Here is an 18,425-nt window from a genome sequence, read left to right as displayed (position 1 = left end):
TCGGTCGGCAGCTCACGCAGATTCTGCAGAAACAAGTACAGTATGGAAGATTCTTGTACAAATGTCATGGAGTGGGAGGCCTCTGTGAAGGTTTTGCGTAACTCAGAGGGTAAGGAGGAAAAAGGAAAGACTAGTGATGGCTTACAGACTCGGGGGAAGAAACGAAAGGCGTCGTGATGCAATTACTCGAGGATATAAGTAGCCGTTGTTACGATGAACATAAGATATGGGATGCGCTAGAGTCGACACCAACGTCAACATGGATATCCTTCCTCAAGGTAGTTATGACCTACCGAGCCATAAGCATCCGTTTGCGAGCCAAGTTCTCTTCCGCTCGCTGTGTGAGCCTATTCCAACCGACTGTTGATGCCGGCTACCAGACACTTCAGAAGGCTCGCGAGGCCGGATGACTGCGTTGCTTGAGGATGTCACTCTCTGGAAGACCTCTTTCATCTAAGCTGTCGACAGGTGGGTGTAGCGACATGGGAGACGTTACGATACCATTCTTCCTCAGCGTTCTAGGTCCTGGAGTAGATAGTGATGTCCAGAAGTCACGTGTTTGTAGGCTGCGAGTACGGCTCAGCACTGGTTCAACAACTACTAGTCATCACACGTACCGTCTGGGTGACGTCTTTCAGGTAGAAGGTAAGATGCATTGCGGCAGGACCGAAGGGCGGACGGATGCCCTCAGTCTTAATGTCGTGCGTTTATGTAGATGAGGTACTTGCATTGTCGCCGCCGATGAAGAACGAGAGAAACGTCGTGCTGCCGTGCCCCTCGTTCGTGTGTTGGCTATTCCGTTCATGTGATGATCAGCTCGTCGCTACCTCCCTCGACAGGTACGTTGACCTGTCTGTGCAATTTTAACACGGGTTGTCATGTGCGACACCTAACACAGGAAAAACGGACGGAATCCATTGGAAATGGATGTGCCTAACCTTCATGTGACGATATTTGGCTCATAAATGCGGGGAATGTGTTCACCATGAACAGGTCAAGAATCCAGTCGGATTACAACGCCGTCACTCGCACTCGTCATACTAATATTCACTTCTAGTTCCCATCGCAGTATGTTTATTCAGTAGAGAACCGGGCGCAGTTTGATTTGACATACGTAGTGGCATGACCCATCAAAAATGATCACGGCTTAGCAGTGCACCGGGACTGATACCTACTGGAGAGGGCCGGCGAAATTCCAGCTAGGCGGTTGTGACAACAGACGAAGTTGGTCCACCACCGTGCTTTCTACGTCTCTTCCTCTTGCGCGTAGCAGTTAACTGTTCGTCATTTTCTTCCCGCTTTCTCTTTTCCCCAATGGAAAGGTCACTTGCAGATGGAGGGGCAGTGCTATCGCTTTGCCGAGGTATCCTCACACTGGCTGGCCTGCGCCACCTTCTTCTTCATACTAAGAGGATTTGGTCCCTTGGGTCCCTTTTTCTTGCGTGGAGGATTGCTTGGCTGCTGAGGTAATTTTACCAATTCGGCAGCCGCTGGGCCGAGAGCTTCTTGTTCTTTCTGGAGAGAGAATTGATAATCTACGAGCGTCTTTATGCGAATTAGCACTCACTTGTTGTTTTACCCTGAGGGTTTCTTCGCTAGGTGGTTCGAGGATCATCACAGACCGGTTAATGTGAATAATCGGAACGCCAGGTATAAGACGAAGTTTGGCGCGAAGGGGCTGCGACTGCGTGGCTACCACATAGCGATGTTTATTGCTATCCCCTACGAAGATTGTTAGAAAGAAGGGCATGCTCAGAAGATGGTGTCCGACCAACTACACTTGCCAAGCAATCATCCCCAGGGATGGCTTCCCTGTGGTTACACTTTCGACGTTCAAAAAGTTTTGCAAGGTCTACGGCCGATTGCTGAGACTTCCCCCGGAGATAAAGTTCGTGTATACAGCATTGCGTGATCACTACGTCGAAAGGTCAGCTTGGCAGTGCTTCTTGGGTACGTGACGGGGCCGTACTGGGTTTCGTCACTCCTTGCAGCACAGTACTCAATTGTTTTGACAGGTCGATCCTTGACTCTGTGGCGATCCTACATATCTCAGAGTCAACTAGGGACGGGGGTAAGCTTGAACAAGGAAAACGCTTGCTGAACACACCTAGAATCTGATATGGCTCCCGGAATCCGAAAGATATGCAATAAAGTGACATGAGCTTCCGATACGCCTTGGCCCGCTTCTGCCGCATTTTGAATATCTGAAGTGTTACCTACACTGGACGAACACGAAGATATCATATTTGGTCGTGTTTGTCCACCGCTTCTCCCAATTACCAGGCGCCGAATAAGCACGTCCTGATCCAACAATGAGGTCCTCGTCACTCCTTATCCTTCTTTTGGGACTCGTGCAGTAGGTTCTCAGTTGGAATAGGTTATGCGAGCGCTGAATTTTCTAGTATTACATTTGCTACCGACCTGCTAGGATTCGTGCAGTGGAACGACGTGTGTCCAAGTGAGTGAACTGCATCCTCCCTAGTGACATGGCTTCATATTGTAAGAATAAGGCTATGAAGAGCTTGGTGCAGCCAAAATTCTGCTGGATGCCGGTCGATATTCGGCTGGGGTGACGCGAAGTGGTAACTTCTCTATGTCCGTCTCCCTTGCCTGATTACAGACCGACTGTTGCACTGATTTTTGAATGACCTAAGACCGGACGTTAACCCAGGGGTATACGTTCTATCCGTACTTTCTCATGATTATACTTTCGAACAGGTATACTACTTCCAATTTATCGATGCGAGAATGACCCTGATACCTTTGTTTCTGCAGTTTCGTGTCGACGTATCGGACGCATCCTCTATACCAGAAGTCAAGTCTTATGTCTTTGGAACACCACTGTTATCCCCCTCAGCGGTGATCTTGCCGTACCCCATTATTTTGAGTCCCCGTAGCAAGAACAGCTACTTCAAACCACACGAGTCGTTCAGTTTGCTGGGCATGTTCCGGAACCCTATGATGATGCTCATGTTGTTCACTGCGGGCATGATGTTGGCCATGCCTTATATAATGGTAACATTTCGTTCGCGTTCCGCCTGTCTGGACTCATGCGACACTCTCGTAGAAAAATCTGGATCCTCAAAGCCTTGAGGAAATCAAGAATAGGCGGGAAATGGTAGCGAGTATACAAAACTCGGTGCAAGGTGGGGACCTCAAGTCTGGGTACGTCACTGTTTTGATAGGCCTTTAAACGTATTAACCAGCTGGAACGCAGACTATCTGCCTTATTGGCTGTTGAAGATAAGACGAAAGCCTCAACGTCAGGCGCCAAAGTGCAACCTAACAACAGCGGAACGACGATACAACAGAGGAAAGTCGGGAAAGGTGGAAAACGACGATGACGTGGGGGCAGCATTGTACCATCTCGTGTTGTGCGAACATTTCGTAGACACCTTGCAATCGAAGTTGCGGCGCGACGCGTTGCCACCGAGGGAGGAACCTTATTGGCTGTTCTTCTTCCCTAGGGCAGAACGGCTGGATGGTCTCCATTCCTCACCGCTGCGGTATCTAGCGTTCGAATGACGTGTTCATACGGGATGTGTCATAGCCGACACCAACCTCGAAATGTACGTTCTTCCTCAAGGCAGCCAAGACTCCGCTGGAATCAGTGCCAATGATTTTCCTTTCTTATCTAAATACAAAGGGCTCCAGCTGACACTTCAGACTAATATTGACCCTCCGAACGATCGATATCTTACACAATCTCTCCAGGAACAAGCGCGATATAGAAGTTCCCATACAAAATGTCATATGACGTGGGAGGTCTCTGCGGAATTTTTGCATAGCACAAAGGCTAGAGGAAGCAAACGAAAGGCTGGCGATAGCTTACTGGCTAGTAGTGAGAAGAAAAGAAAGGCTTCATGATGCGATTACTCGAGGATATAGGTAGCCATTGTCTTATTTCTGTAGGCAGAATAGACTGGGATTACATACAAAGCATGACTTCCCTTAACTTTCCAAAATCCACGCTGCTCGTCGTTTGGGGGTTTACCACATCGACCAATATCCAACACCTCTACTCCGTCTCCGTTCCGCGTGTGCACGTGTCTCGTTCAAGGTTGTCGTTTCCATCTTTTAACGCACCGCGGACCAATCCGGCCACCAAGAATGCCGTAGTTCCGCTATCGAGAATGCCGTGGCCAATCCTGAAATGACAGATGAGCTCGTTGATCGATTCTTGGATGTGCAGACAGATGAGGCGACCAGTGGAACTGTCGATAGGACTCTGGTACAAATATATCCGATGCCGATCGATGCGACGAACATCGTCGCAGGAAGCAGGAATTAGCATGCGTATCCCGACGCTGGAGAGACACCATCTTCGACAATCCCTTGTTCTGGACGACCATCCTTGTAACCCCATAATGGGCACCGTCGCTTGTTGAAGCGCATATACAGAGGAGCGGACGTCTTCTCGCCGACATCCAAATCAAACTCTGGCAACCCCCTGCGGGACTTAGTAATTTACCCCTGCTTCTCAATATCGTCATGCGTTGCTCGGACAGATGGCGTAGCGATGATGCATAGTGTAAGGAGTGGAAAACCCCAACCTACCGAGAGCCAAAGGAGACCTATGCATGTGACCGAGGCGTCCGGTCCGGTATGATCGGCGGTCACAAAGAGTTTACAGACCTATTTTCGCGCGGATGAGGAGCGCTATATTCCCATCTCTTGCATACGTCGTCGCCGATGACCAGTTCAACCATCCATATTCCTTTAGCTTTGGACCCGACAGTATGCTCTCTCTGAATTTCTTAAAGCTCAACAACTTTTGTCCTTTCCGGGCTGGCGCCCTTTTGTTCCCACCGGACCTCAGAATTTTGGATATGACCTTCGAGATTTTTGGCTTTCGACATATCTCTCTGACTCTCCCATCAGAGAAGTTGACTGTCCTCCTGCTTCATGGCAACGAACGTGGATGGACCCCCACCCCAGCGACTCTTCACTTCCCACACTTGGTGTCGCTCTCGCTTGCCACTGTCCAGCCCACACAGTTACTAATCACATTGTCGCCCCTCAGCTTCGACATTTCTGTTACTTGCATAATTCTAATGCAGAAGATCCAGTCCACGCTGTATTTGCTCAACTTAAAAACAAGTTCTTCACTGTCACCAAACTCGATATACACTTACCGGCTGGCAAAACAGGACTTGCGATTATCGGACATGTTATTGTGGACGCATTTCCTGGGGTGCGCCACCTGGTGATATACTTGGAGGATCTACCAGCATTCATTGAGCAGCATAGCTCAGAAGAACCATCTCCCGCGGACAGGTGGAGCTCGTTTGAATGCTTAACACTTCATTGGTCACGTACCGGAGGTGACACATGTAACCTTGTGTCATGGCTATAAAAGCGGAATCGTAGAGGGCAGACCGTGTTGCATGTGCAATTAGCGCCAGCACCAGATTACAAAAATCACGTTCCTGCTACCCATTCACTGAGCGAATATTGTGTCTTAGAGATAGAGCTCAGCGATTTTGGGCCTGATCCAGGGGTACGTTTCTCGTGATAATGTTCGTGAGGTCTCCGTTAAACGTGATACATAGCTCCTCCGTCAACTTATACAGCAATCCTATCGTATTACCAGAGAGCGAGAGCTTTCCGGCGAAAATTGCTGGAAGTGCCAGGCGGATGACATTGCACGGCAAGAACGAGACTAGGCTTAAAATTGTCGCGCCCCCGCCCGGCGGGTCCCCAGTGAGTGCTTGGTTTGGGTTGTCTTCCTACATACGAAAGATGTAGAATTTGTCGGTGATTGCACTCTGCGAAATGAACAAGGACAGTCTTCACACAACTCCCACAGTCTCCGAGGCGCTGCATGCCGTGCACTCTCAGCATATAACATATATATATTCCTCTCCCCCAAGGTAGAGTGGCTGGATGGTCTCTATGCCGAAGAAGAGTTTCACAACTATGGCATTCAACATTCGAACGTCCTTGAAGACTTCGTTCTCAGACGCCATGTTGCACAAATTATGGGACGTGCCGGAGTCAACACCAACCTTGAAATGCACGTTCTTCCCCAGGGCCGCCTTAGAACATGCCGCTTCGACTACAAGTCAATCTCTCTCTTCCTCTCGCTTGCTGTACCGAGCGTTCACGCCCAGGGCTTACATAGGTGAATGATTGTGTTGTGCAGCGATGTCCCTCCCGGTATGTGCCCGGTCGAGATATCATTATTCCTCTAAGCTTTCTAGGCGCGAGTGACGATGTGGAAGACCACGCTTCCGCGATGCACCTCAAGTGACGCCAGAAGCAGACAGTGAGTTGCAGCTCAACACACCCAATCTAACTCTTCTTTCGTTGGTGGCTTGGGTGTTGAACTGCGAAGGGAATGAGATAACGCAAATGGGAAAGTCGTACCTCGTTCATCCCAATCTTTTTCCGATGACGCTCTGCTACTTTGGGAGAAGATTGCGGTTGGCAGGAAGGGGCTCTTCTTCAACAGGCTGTCATACATGGTCAGCCCAGATCCACTAGAATTGCATTATGCCCTTGGAGAAGATCCTTGCTGAGGAACTCAGTGCATGGAACATCGTTCACGATGTCAAACCCCTTGACTCGATCTTCGTGCATTACATTGACGTCGCTGAACTCACCGCCTGAGAGAAACCCCACTCAGAAACGCCGGGACCTAGAAGCGGAACTCTATGTCAAAGAAATCAAGGTGCGTTTCTCAGGAGCTGGGGTTGGGCCGAGAAATGCTGTTCCAGTGTTCCGTAGACAACTTCCATCATCACCCCGCCATTTCTGGCTCAGCAATGAACCGATGAGTTGGCGGCACACATCCCGTCTCTCAAAGTCAAAGTCAAGATCTCCGTGACCGCAAAGGAAGAACGGGAGAAACGCCGTGCTACCATGCTACGGAACAATCGGAAGGCAAAATGGCTAGTCTCGATTGGTACACGTACTTTAATCGGCTCGATGTGTGTATCACGACCTGTAAAGGTGGCTGCACGTGCACTCCCGAAATGCCTACTGTTCAAGGTCTAGCGTACAGTAAACTTGGAAAGGCTAAGGAGTCCGTCGCCGATGTGCGAATAGTGCGGAATGACCGCGGATGAAGTTCAGATGATTTGGGCTGGCAAGTCGGAGTATATACACTTACGTCTCGGTGGCGTATGCAGCAAATTGACTCCTGCTGTTAGGGAGATGGTTTCGTTGGTCCCAAGGCTGTCATCCTTTGCCGTCTTGGGAACCCCTGCTGAGGCACAGGTCTCCGACCTTTTCCGCCTTTCGATGTCCCGTTACCCCGTCGCGTGTGGATATATCTTACCCCCTTCTTTGTGGATTCCCTCGCGTCGACGATGCCACTGGCTCGACGTAAGCATGACAACTCTTTCTCAGACATGGCTTCAAGGACTGTCAGGACTTTTGTGCCTATCCCAGCCACGGCTCTACGGGAACCCTAAAATTCGTGATCAGTGATGAGTTGACTGCTCCGCAGCAGTGAGGTACCTTGTTGGCATAGATCTGACCAGTTGAGCGTGGCGTAGTTCCGTCCTTCCGCCTGGAGCACAGGAGACTGACGACGGTTTTAAGTATGTGACCGACTGCTGGAAGAGTCATTGACAGAACTCGGTTCGGATGCCCGAGATGTTGTGACCTACGAAAGGTGGCAGGTTGACGCTGGCATGCTACCCAACGTTCTCAGATGGCTCCATCGAATATGCACCCATCCCCAGGTCTGCATAATTGATAGACATCTTTCGCAGGTTGGGCAACTTCGCGACAAGGCCACAAACTCGCCAAAAATGAGCGTTCTCAAGAGCATGAGCGAGGTTTTGAAAGTAGATTGGATGCAATTAGCCTTTTGTTCGGCGGAAATTAACCAATGCAACGATCTTCACTATTCGGGTTATGAGGGACCAGCGTCAGCGTTGCCTCATGGATGACCGAAAAGTAAAGGTGCCTATTCTATCTCGTTTTCCCGCTTGCAATTCTGGAACCTCACTCGTCGTAGGTACGATCGTGGTTCGTTTAGCGCAAATTAAGCAGCATTACGAGAAAGATCGCGACCGATACCAACGAGCACTGGATAATCCCCCCGATGGAAATCATGATATTGTCGCCCTAGATTCTGACGTGGGTGCTTGCTAAACCCAATTCCCACAAGCGAGGGAGAGGGCAGTTACAAAGCATATCCTTAGCTCCGTACCATTGACGTATTTCTGCGTCAGCTTTGAGGCGCGGTTCCCCGCAGTTTTCCCGGGTACCATCTTCGATTTCGGCCAGAACTTTCAGGGTGTCTCGTACGATGAAGTTGACGGCGTCGTGGCGAGCGTTCTCCCGTGTTGGTGCCTGTGGCGAGGGACAATGAATTCTGTGGAGTCTGTGCCGAAGCAATACGACAGCAACTTGTTGCATGCACCATAGTAGCCGTTTTCCATTGCAGGAGCTCCCAGCGACATACGTTGGTTTCCAACGTCTGGCGTTGTGAGCTCATAGATGGAGGCCACGTCATGCCGATCGTAAACGGCATGTTTACAGAAATTCCAGTGACTCGACTGCATATATGATGGAATGATAAACACGATACCAGCGTGGTATGGGTACAGTGGAGAGATGCGGCGACTGCATCTGCACGACGTGAGATGTCGTAGACAGAACAAATAATCGCAAGCAGAAGCAAACAGGTGACGCGACACGACGCGTATCACGTGCCCCAAAAAGTCAATCACATGCCAACGCTGGCCTTGCGTCAGGACGTCCACCAAAACTCGACAGCAAAAGAAAGCGGAACCACCAAGGCAATGCAAATGCAGGACATGTATATGCGCTCCAGAGGCGACCAAAGACTGAACAAGAAAAATATCCTAAACCAGACATTGCCTGGTGTGCAGACACCTCTTGCCGCCATGAAGAACGGAGAACCCGACCACGGTGGTATCTTAGTAAGTTTTCGTTTCTGGGCGTCCTAATCTGTGAGTAGTGCGTTTATGAGCCCGTTGAACGGGCTTTTTCTTCCTGATCGACGGTTGTGGGCGTGTACGTGTCCCGGAGAGTTGTATCCGGGACCGGTGCATAGCAATAGAAACCATTCTGTACCCGGGATCGATGCTCTTGAGGCGACGGTCGATGATGGCGTTTGGAAGGCCCGAGTATAGTCGCCCATATCGCTTCGTTGCGCGACTGGATTCTGTTGAGGTAATTTATCGCAAAACACGTCTCGTGGGCTGCATATCAGTATTCATGTAAGTACCTGGGACAATTTCAAGATCTACGATCCGACGATCTCAGCGGTCAATTCATACAATGGACGTGAGTGCACGCTCTCTGTGGCCGCGTCTCTGAGCCATATTCTTGCAAATGTATTTGCAGGTGTAAGCTAGCAACGACGTGTGGGCTTTCTCTTACACATTAAGACTGCTGTGGGTTAGATAAAGGATGCCATAGCGTGCGTGTGTGCATGATATCTAGTTTAATTGTGAAATTAATCAGACTCACATCTCGTCGTTGCATGGTGAACAGTTTTGAGAATGGATGCATAACGTGGATCAGTAGGATGGACGATTATAGCCGGAGGGGTAGGACAAGAATCTGTCACCGACACCAGGGCATGACCAATTCCTCAGGAGCCGATGGTAATGTCGCAATCATGCTTCATCCTATCATCCCAAACCTTGTTCCTCGATCAATTTTGGGGGTACCGGTTTTCAGCAACATCAATTGCCGGCGATGACGTTGGTAGACTATATCTGGGCACACCGACCTAGAAACACGAAGAACGTCGGATGCGATCCGCCCGGGTTTCCTACGGCGCCCTACACCAATACGTGATCTCCATCGCACGACCCTGTTACCCCCAACTATCTGGCGTTGGGTAAACGAAAACGAACTGACGCGAGGGGAGGCGTGTTTTCGACGCGGAAGCACAAGCGCCTCCAATGGAAGTCATATGTATGTAAGTGTGGAGAAGAACCCTCCAAAGAAAGAAGGAATTATGACAAACCAAGAGACGGTTGCATAATGGAGCAGCGAGGTACTACATACAGTTGGATCCTCGGAGGACAGGTCACCAGCCTGATATGTACGAATTCTCCTAGTCCTTCGTCTCGGGTTTGATGCTTGGAAAGCGACCGACTTCTGGCACCGGAGCCGATGCCGATGGATTTGGGGACCAAGTACAAGCAGTAATCAAATTACCAACAGTGCACCCAGTTCAGGCAGCCTCAGGTACTACTCCTCGGCGGGAGTCGCATTGCGGCGAAGCTCGCCCAAATAATCAATCATCCATCATTCACGAATTAGCAACCTTTATGTCACCGGTCGATGCTGAGATAGAGAGGCACGGAGATGACTGTTTAAGTGTGTACAACAGGGATAGTACATTGCAGGTGACGTGTCCTGCAAGGCTTAACGGTCCATTTCAAAGCAAACTGTATATATCGAGTTTTTGCATTGTGGTCCACTGGAAATACTGTTGAGCAGGTACTTGTCGTACCTGAAAAAACCCATCCGAGATGATACGGTTGACGAGGGCGGCAAACACTGAATAGCACACGGCCTTAGTAGTGCAAGACTAATGAATAATACACGGAGTGCAACCTGAGGTTGTCTCTACGCTACTTGGGCAGTCACCAATACTAAACTCGGTGATGAGTAAACCATCAAAATTCTGCCGCAACTCGTTGAGTTAGATATTGTCGTGCACAAGAGATAAACTGCGCACGTCATAACTGCATACAGGGCCACTTGTTATGATACCAGCAACATCGTTGTAACTGAGTGGTAAAGCTACATGTCAGACACCAATGCTTGGGTGTGTGGCGAAATAGTAAAAGTGCTCACCCGCAATGCGTATAGTCGTCCACATAGCAGTCGTAGAAGAGGGGCAGGGTATCTATATTATCCGGGCATATTGCGCACTGTTGTGCGTATACGTATGCAGCAACGGAAAGGAGAACGAATGTCTTTATGAGAAACATCTTTTCAAGCGCCCGTAGGAGGTTGCGAAGAGTTCATAATGCTTTTTATACCTCCAGCTTTGTATACGGTTTTTTGGTGGCAATTTCATTTTCGACGAGTACAAGTCAGGTTCAACCTTTCAACCTTGACGCGCGGCAAAAATAACGGCGCGCTTCGCGAAAAGCTGGGAGGCAGAATCCGACAATTAGGGGCGCGTGGAGAAGGATCCTTCTACGGATTTGGCCATATCTGTTTCAAGGAGAGAAAGGAACTACGTATGTATGATAAACCGAGAGGCAGGTGCATAGTGCAGCGACGATCAAAGTTTCCGGTAGCGTAGTTGGGATCAAGGATGGTCGTCAGCCCGGTGTGTGGAATTTTCCCGAGTCTTTCATGCCAACTTCTGATGCCAACAAGCGACCGTGAGCGTGTTCACGGCATGCATGTTGGTTGGAATTCAGTAGCCGTTGTCCACGGGTGATAAAGCAAATGAGAAAAGGATGTTGCTTTACCGCAGTGTTCATGCATATCATGTCCTATACACATTGAAGGCCAAGCAATCTCATAGATTCATAACTCTTGTGCCATTGCACACGGTAGCGCTGGCCTTGGTGAATGCAAGGAGGGGACGGGAAAAAGATGCACATGATATCCAACCCCACATAGCCTTCAGTCCACGCGGGTCAGTGTTCACAAACGTGCAATTGTATTGGGGAGGTCCTGGAACAACTCGCGGACATACTGGCGTTGCGTGTCATCGATACCCGGATGTTCGGTGTTCCGTCGGGGCCGGCAGGATTACTGTAACAGTGACATTGCCCCATCTATGCAACTTGCATCCTACACTGGACTCTTTGCAGCGTCGTGTTGCACCTCGTGCCAAGCATGTGTGGAGCCCTCATGTCGTCGCCACACATCCGGCAACCTTCGGTTGGCAATATTAATATTAGAGTTATTAGCCAGAGAAATCGGGCGAACCAATCAAATATCAAATGCCTTCGCTGAGTATTCACTCAGGATCAGTAGATGCGGAGGTCCTTGTCGTATTTGGGACCACGTCAACGACCCAGAGTGTCTCTGGCCGGAGATTAAGTGTACAAGTAGCATATCCGTCCACATCTACTTCACAGCTACTTTGCGGAGTGCAACGTGTTGATGCGACGATTGCGCGCAGCCGGATGGACGAGCTCCTTCCGGTCCAGTGTGGTCTTCATTGTATTTTCGTCAGTCACAAGCCTAGATCTTGGATGGGTGTCTACCCCTGGGAAGAACTGAGCGTATCTATCCTGGTGAGAGTGGGTAATTTAATGTTGGTTCCTATGCAATGCCTGGCGTCCTTATCTCTCAAAGAAGCTAGCTACTTCTGAGTGACGAGCATCGCCAACGTTCAGGGATGATGACGGCCGGGAGTCACGGACGATGATGAATAATCTAGGTTTGCGGCGCAGGTCCAATAGCAAAGCCGTATCTCAGATTCAGGAAGAAGAGTGTTTGATTGGAAGTTATCCGGGATGACGAACCTTGTGAATGAAGTTCTTCTTCGCACTGGCATACGCCTCTGTCCATAGATATCTCCGTCTGGCTAGACGACCGAGCTTCAGGAAGGTTGCGTATACCAAGGTTTGGGCCCCACATCAAATCAAAGGTAATGCTTCGCGATCCCATAGTTTGCATGCGGAGACGGTCTCATGTGATAGACTGATGCGTTCTTCTGCCTGTTGTGCGTTGGCGAGGATGGGGTGGGAATGGCATATGTACATACCAGGGGGTAAAAGGTGACAGCCAGATTCTATACAAGGGGCGGAAAAGTGGAACATGTAATACCCCGCGTTCACTGTAATGAGCGTGCGAAGGTCCCCTCCCCTGCTTGTGGGGCGCACCCTGGCGGTGTGGTCAAGGCCTGCAGGTGCGGTTGACATCCAAGTCAATCAATCATTCACAAGGTTGTGTCTTCACCACACATGAGTTGAGTTTTCTAGCAAGTGGCGAGAAAGGAGGAGGTTGGATAAAGGTACATTGTCTCACCTGCATTGTCGGACCGGGCATGAGGCACTTTCGATCTATTAGATTTGAGATTGAGAGGGAGGCTGAGGTCGTTCAGCGGCTGTTGGCAAGAGAGTAGCAAAGGGAGCTCGGCCTCCTAATTGGTGGGGGGTGGAATGAGGCCAGGATGCGGTTGGTCAGATGATGCTAAGCAAAAGAGGAGAACCGGCCATGACGGGCGTAGTTCAACGTTCACGCGACAGCCACGCCCCTCAGTCGCTTTCCCAACAATCCACCAGCATCCCTGTTATTCCATTCCACCGTCCACTCATCTGATGGAGTCTGCTGGTCGTCGTCGCTGGTGGTCTGCTGCGTTCGGTTTGGTGCTGTTGCTTTTCCAGGTCGTAGCAAAACACAGCCAAACACTCGCTGGTACCCTTCACCGCTGCTACTCAGACCGACGCGCGTCGCTGTGAGTGTACATTCGTGTCATCTGCAGAAGTCAACTTGCTAACATTTGCACCAGACCAGAACCAGAGCCTACTACTGAACCAGACATGCCTCCTGCGCAGTCCGTGGATTACACCCAGGCACCGCCAAAGCTCGTACTGGACGAGTTCATCACCAAAGCACTCACCTCGACGCCCCAGGAGCTCCACCCCTTCTTCGAGACATTCCGCAACCAGTATACTAGAAAGCGAGTATCAGATAGGTTCATATGTGGACTTCGGAACACTTACTTACTCACCGCAATTCAATCTCCAGGCTATGGCATCAGCTTACGCTGAAGCTGTCCGAGTTCTTTGATCATCCTCGTTCCCAGCCATTCCGTGTGGATGTCTTCCACTACTTCGTGCGGGACTTTGAGTCCAAATTGAATCAGCAACGTTTGGTGGAGATGGCGACGAAGGTCTCCAAAGAAATCGACAGTCAGTACTCGGCCCTTATCTCTGCGCCATGTTGCTCCCTCTAATTGGAATTTCATTTGCCTTGCTCCCTCCGCGAAGACCCGCAGGCACAGCTTTCATTCCTCACGTCCCTCCTTTCCCGGATCGATACCGAAAAATCGAAAGAAGCACATGTCCTTCTCCTCGCCAATATCGCCCATGCTAAGTTGCTCTATGGCGATCTGGTGGGAACCAAGACAGACATGGACGCGGCTTGGAAGATACTAGACCAGCTCGACGGTGTGGATAACGCCGTCAATGCGGCGTATTACCTTGTCGCGGCAGACTATTACAAGGTGAGGAGCTGTCGAGAACATTCCATTCCGATGCGACGGCGTTCTTTTTTTTCTTCTTTGCTGATGCTACGAGGCAACAGGCCAAGGCAGAGTATGCACCGTATTACAAACACTCCTTGCTCTATCTGGCATGCGTGGACGTCACATCAGACCTCACTCGAGATGAACGTCTGCTGCGTGCCCATGATCTTAGCATATCAGCTTTCCTGGGCGATACTATCTATAACTTTGGTGAACTGGTATGTTGGCTTCGATGATTTGAAAAACCCTTTTTCATTCATTTATCGTCATAACCGTACCTGCGGGTGGTGGCAACGACGGCACGATGACGATGTTTTCCCTTCTCGGCACTAGCTGATGCATCCAATACTCGACGCACTCGACAACACGCAGTATGATTGGATCAAGAAGCTGCTCTTCACGTTCAACGAAGGAAACATTGGCAAATTCGAAGCCTTGGCACCACTATTCCCACAGGAGGTGCGTGCAATGCTGTGTGTATGACCGTGGGCGACGTGCGGAGAGCCGTTGCCGAAAAAAAAAAAAAAAAAGACAACATATCTCTAACGGATGAGCTGTGCCAACAGCCGATTCTAGAACAAAACTATCCATTCCTGCGGCAGAAGATATGTCTGATGGCCCTCATCGAGTCCGTCTTCAAGCGGAACGCCAATGACCGGATGCTGTCGTTCCAATCCATTGCAGAGGAGACACGACTGCCACTGGACGAGGTGGAGCACCTTATCATGAAAGCGCTGAGGTACGTGGCTTTGGCCGCTGACTACGTGCTGACTGAGGGTGGGCTGCGTGTGCTGATAATCAATATGTCATGCGATCCGTGCTGCTAGCCTCAAGTTGATACGGGGTTCCATGGACCAGGTAGATCAAAAAGCACACATAACATGGGTGCAGCCGCGTGTGCTGTCACGGGGGCAAATCGGCGAGCTGACCACACGACTGGGGGCGTGGATAGAGAAGCTGGGGGATGTCGAGAAGCGGATAGCGCCCGAGGTGTCGGTGTCGGCATGATGGCATGACGTGCAGATGACTGAGTATGGATGATGGAGGTGATCGATGTCGATACGCATGGGTGTGGTCGTGGTGTGCACGATGTAGAGCTGTTTTGTTGTTTTAGTTATAGTGTGAGTGATGGGATGGCCTGTTAACATTTATATTTGGAGACGCTCGTCCTCGTTGCAAGCCCACTGCGGTGCACGACGTGCAACACATTCACATTGACAGCACTCGATTGAGTATATTCCAATACCGGGTGTCCCTTTGGTTCTTTCATATCCGATTCCAAATAATATAACACTCCCAACGAACGAGCGACAGATTATCATTTGCCTCGTCATGGCAGACTCGTCGGCGAGTACTAAGCCCCCGTCTGCACCCACCTTCTCCTTTACTGCCCCCCTCCCCTCCTCGTCCTCTCTTAAGCAGCGACGAGTCTCTCTTGCCCTTCCATCCTCCCCGCGCCTCGTGCCCGCTTGGAACTTCCGCGACGATACAGGCTTGGCCTCTTCACACAAGCCGTCCGAGCCCATCACCACTACCACCACTACAGCCATGCCGGAACGCAAGGGCAAAGTACGCAAGATCATCAATAACCTCGACGAACCCCGCGAACCCGACTCGGGTCTGGTCATCCAACAAAAGAAACCGCGCAAGAAGTGGACCGAAGAGGAAACTCAGATGCTCGTCACCGGGTGCAACACCGTACGCGTCTAATCGTCGTGTGTGTTGTGCGGTCACTGACTCGTTGCTGCAGTGGGGCGTCGGGAACTGGAAAGCGATCCTCAAAGACACCACTCTCAAATTCGACAATCGGTCCCCAGTCGACCTCAAGGACCGGTGCGTCCATCCGTATCCCTGTTCACACAGCATTTGTTCTGACAGTTTTTAGCTTTCGAACCTACTTCCCCGACGCGTACAAAGAACACTATCCCAACGCGAAAACCCATCTGTCCAGCAAAGTACGCTCGACCCTTCCAGACGGTCGGTCCATCTTCGAAAAGACGCGCAGCAAGAAACGTCGCCCATTCACAGAAGAAGAGGACCGTGCTCTCAAAGCTGGCTACGAGAAGCACGGAACTGTGTGGGCTGCCTATCGTCAAGGACCCAGTCTTCCAGGAGCAGAACCGTCGCTCTACTGACCTTCGTGACCGCTTTCGGAACGCCTTCCCTGAACTGTATCAGGCTGCTGGCTACAAGCCACGTAATTCATCCAAGAGACGCAAGGAAGGCGGTGTACTCATTCCTATGCGCGCAGCAACTGACGATCAGCTCACCACGAGCAGAAGCCATATTGGCCCCACTCGTAAGAAGCGGGCTTCACGACAGGGGTTACTTCGTGGGGGCACCAAGAGTGTACCAGAAAGTGCCACCTGCTCGGAGGAAGAAGAGAGCTCTGGATGTGAAGAAGAGCTCGGTACAACAAGGTTACTCAAGTGTCCTCCTATCTCTACGGAACCCTCACCACCTGGCGGCGACACCCCATCTTCCTCCGAGCCGTTCGCTGAGATGGACATGGAAACTATCGACCCTTTATCCGAACCCCTCTCCATTCCAGATTACATGCCTAGCACTACACAGTCCCTATCAGAGCTGACGGACTCCTCGCAGTCCCAGACGACGTGGTCGGGACTGGAAACCCCCGTCCATTCCAGCAGCTGGTCCGCAAATGCCGGTTCTCCAACTTCTTCTCATATATCCTCCGACTATCTTCTTAATCAATCTTCTTCGCCATACATTCGCCGTGTTCCCACTATCGGAAAATCCGCATGGGGTGCACAGGATTGGTTTTCTGCGAATCCCCGCCTCGAGACATCCGCGTTCTACAACAGCGGATCTTCTTTTGCGGACGGCCTTTCCCCCACTCCGTCATCGCCCTTTTCCTTTCACCAACTCAGCCACGGTGTCATGGATCGTTACGATCTTTTTCCAACCACCACTGCCTACGCACATGATTTTGCTTCCGAAGCCGGAGTTGGAGATACTCATTCCACATTCTCTGATCCGGACATGTTTCCCACCAATAGCTTTCGCGGCTTCACTCATCATTCCAGTTATGCCGGCGACCTCATTTTCGGTGCGCGCACTCATCAACCACCTCCGGCACAGCAGCAGCAGCAGACGTATTATGGTCCCGGGTGCGGGCTCGGGACGCCCGGCCTTGGGTTATCCGGCGGCGTGCAGCAACAGCAACCCGCTGGCATGCATTCCATCCAGATGCATACCTCCGCACTCCCTGGCATTGACGAGATCGAACTGGCGTCGATTACTCTCAATGATCAGGTTGAGATCCAGCGCGATCCTGCATCTGCCGTCCCAGAGATCGAAGTGCAGAAGGATGACAAGGAGGCGTCGTCTCTGACCGTCGCAACGTCTCCCCTAGATATATTTGGCATCGCCTCGCAGGGCAGCAGCATGGATGATATCATCGATCTCACACATACAACCCCACCTGCTACACCACTCGATGTCGCCCGTCCCTTGCGACCGCTGCATTCGCACTCCCACCATGGCCATGGTAACGGCCGCTCCGTCTCTGTCCCGCCGTCTGAGGCACGCATGAACGGCGCATCGCGATCGCAGCAGCATGTCCACGAACACCCACAGCCACCCATTTCTACCACTCGGTCTTTGCCGTTTTTCGACACGCTCACCGCTTCTCCTCCTCCCGTGCATGCCGCCACCCCCCACCATTTACACGGGAACTCTACTACTCCTGATACCACCACTGCTGCTGCTGCCGGCAACGCTGCGTTGTCTTCTTCCACTGCGGATACGTGGCGTCCCTCCAACCCGTTGGATATTCACGACCTTCCATTCCTCGACCTGCATTATTACTACAACCACGTGCATGAGGGGGCGAACCATGAATGCGGCTCAGGGTCAGGTGCCGACTCCTCGAGGCAAGGACAAGCACTCGACCTCGCGCGATCAAATACCTCGCTTCGCTCTGCACCCGCAATCTCATCATCGTCATCATCATACTCTGTGGTCTCACATGAACTCCAGGCGGCCCAGGCGCTGGTCGTCAACACAAGCTTCAGCAGTGCGCGCATGACACATCACCGAGGGACGAGCTTCGTTTCGCCTCAAGACTTGCAGCTGCGCAAAGCCAACGATAACAAACGCAAACGTGCGAGTTGGGACGGCGGAACTTTCTGAGCCCGTGACCTCCCCTTCCTTTCGCCTCATCGAGTCATTCCTTCACCGCATCTCCTTCTGTGCCGTGGCACAAATCCAACTTTGCATGCATACGTGCGTTCATTTCAAG

At 51.0% G+C, this 18,425-nt stretch overlaps 7 protein-coding genes across 7 annotated transcripts; 6 read left to right on the top strand and 1 right to left on the bottom strand.

Annotated features, from left to right (window-relative positions):
* Nucleotides 1–1,199: 1,199 nt before the first annotated feature.
* On the bottom strand, nt 1,200–2,195 carry F5J12DRAFT_906325 (Fcf1-domain-containing protein; the record flags this gene model as incomplete). Its single annotated transcript, XM_051748779.1, has 6 exons — nt 1,200–1,353; nt 1,376–1,515; nt 1,568–1,722; nt 1,772–1,915; nt 1,970–2,059; nt 2,108–2,195. The coding sequence occupies 6 exons, from the start codon at nt 2,193–2,195 to the stop codon at nt 1,200–1,202; spliced, it is 771 nt and encodes a 256-aa protein (XP_051598669.1).
* A 67-nt stretch (nt 2,196–2,262) lies between these two features.
* Nucleotides 2,263–3,401, top strand: F5J12DRAFT_841209 (uncharacterized protein). Its single transcript, XM_051746124.1, has 7 exons — nt 2,263–2,356; nt 2,403–2,458; nt 2,511–2,595; nt 2,655–2,718; nt 2,776–3,015; nt 3,068–3,165; nt 3,218–3,401. Exons 1-7 carry the CDS (start codon nt 2,313–2,315, stop codon nt 3,342–3,344), a joined length of 714 nt encoding a protein of 237 aa, XP_051598668.1. The 5' UTR covers nt 2,263–2,312; the 3' UTR covers nt 3,345–3,401.
* An 833-nt stretch (nt 3,402–4,234) lies between these two features.
* On the top strand, nt 4,235–5,593 carry F5J12DRAFT_841200 (uncharacterized protein). The gene is made up of 2 exons (XM_051746123.1): nt 4,235–5,500; nt 5,553–5,593. Exon 1 carries the CDS (start codon nt 4,650–4,652, stop codon nt 5,208–5,210), a length of 561 nt encoding a protein of 186 aa, XP_051598667.1. The 5' UTR covers nt 4,235–4,649; the 3' UTR covers nt 5,211–5,500; nt 5,553–5,593.
* Nucleotides 5,518–6,612, top strand: F5J12DRAFT_783921 (uncharacterized protein; the record flags this gene model as incomplete). The annotated part of the gene is given in 6 exon segments (XM_051742946.1): nt 5,518–5,703; nt 5,874–6,124; nt 6,146–6,159; nt 6,251–6,268; nt 6,346–6,467; nt 6,487–6,612. 6 exon segments carry the CDS (start codon nt 5,518–5,520, stop codon nt 6,610–6,612), a joined length of 717 nt encoding a protein of 238 aa, XP_051598666.1.
* A 2,075-nt stretch (nt 6,613–8,687) lies between these two features.
* Nucleotides 8,688–12,281, top strand: F5J12DRAFT_783919 (uncharacterized protein; the record flags this gene model as incomplete). The annotated part of the gene is made up of 13 exons (XM_051742945.1): nt 8,688–8,900; nt 9,225–9,267; nt 9,328–9,329; nt 9,387–9,403; nt 9,448–9,652; nt 9,698–9,910; nt 10,053–10,314; nt 10,813–10,879; nt 11,044–11,189; nt 11,228–11,281; nt 11,515–11,717; nt 11,775–11,844; nt 11,932–12,281. 13 exons carry the CDS (start codon nt 8,688–8,690, stop codon nt 12,279–12,281), a joined length of 1,845 nt encoding a protein of 614 aa, XP_051598665.1.
* Nucleotides 12,282–13,144: 863 nt separating this feature from the next.
* F5J12DRAFT_216447 (uncharacterized protein) lies at nt 13,145–15,239 on the top strand. Its single transcript, XM_051738455.1, has 7 exons — nt 13,145–13,594; nt 13,663–13,826; nt 13,905–14,140; nt 14,221–14,379; nt 14,495–14,620; nt 14,728–14,900; nt 14,989–15,239. Exons 1-7 carry the CDS (start codon nt 13,455–13,457, stop codon nt 15,167–15,169), a joined length of 1,179 nt encoding a protein of 392 aa, XP_051598664.1. The 5' UTR covers nt 13,145–13,454; the 3' UTR covers nt 15,170–15,239.
* F5J12DRAFT_948100 (uncharacterized protein) lies at nt 15,150–18,316 on the top strand (the record flags this gene model as incomplete). The annotated part of the gene is made up of 4 exons (XM_051749770.1): nt 15,150–15,859; nt 15,912–15,994; nt 16,047–16,236; nt 16,259–18,316. Exons 1-4 carry the CDS (start codon nt 15,494–15,496, stop codon nt 18,314–18,316), a joined length of 2,697 nt encoding a protein of 898 aa, XP_051598663.1. The 5' UTR covers nt 15,150–15,493.
* Nucleotides 18,317–18,425: the final 109 nt, after the last annotated feature.

This window comes from Pisolithus orientalis (assembly GCF_024613125.1).
Source record: "Pisolithus orientalis strain OTSU chromosome Unknown F5J12scaffold_21, whole genome shotgun sequence".
Lineage (NCBI taxonomy): Eukaryota > Fungi > Basidiomycota > Agaricomycetes > Boletales > Pisolithaceae > Pisolithus > Pisolithus orientalis.
The sequence above is the reverse complement of the archived record's forward strand: the minus strand, read 5'-3'. Positions and strand labels throughout refer to the sequence as shown.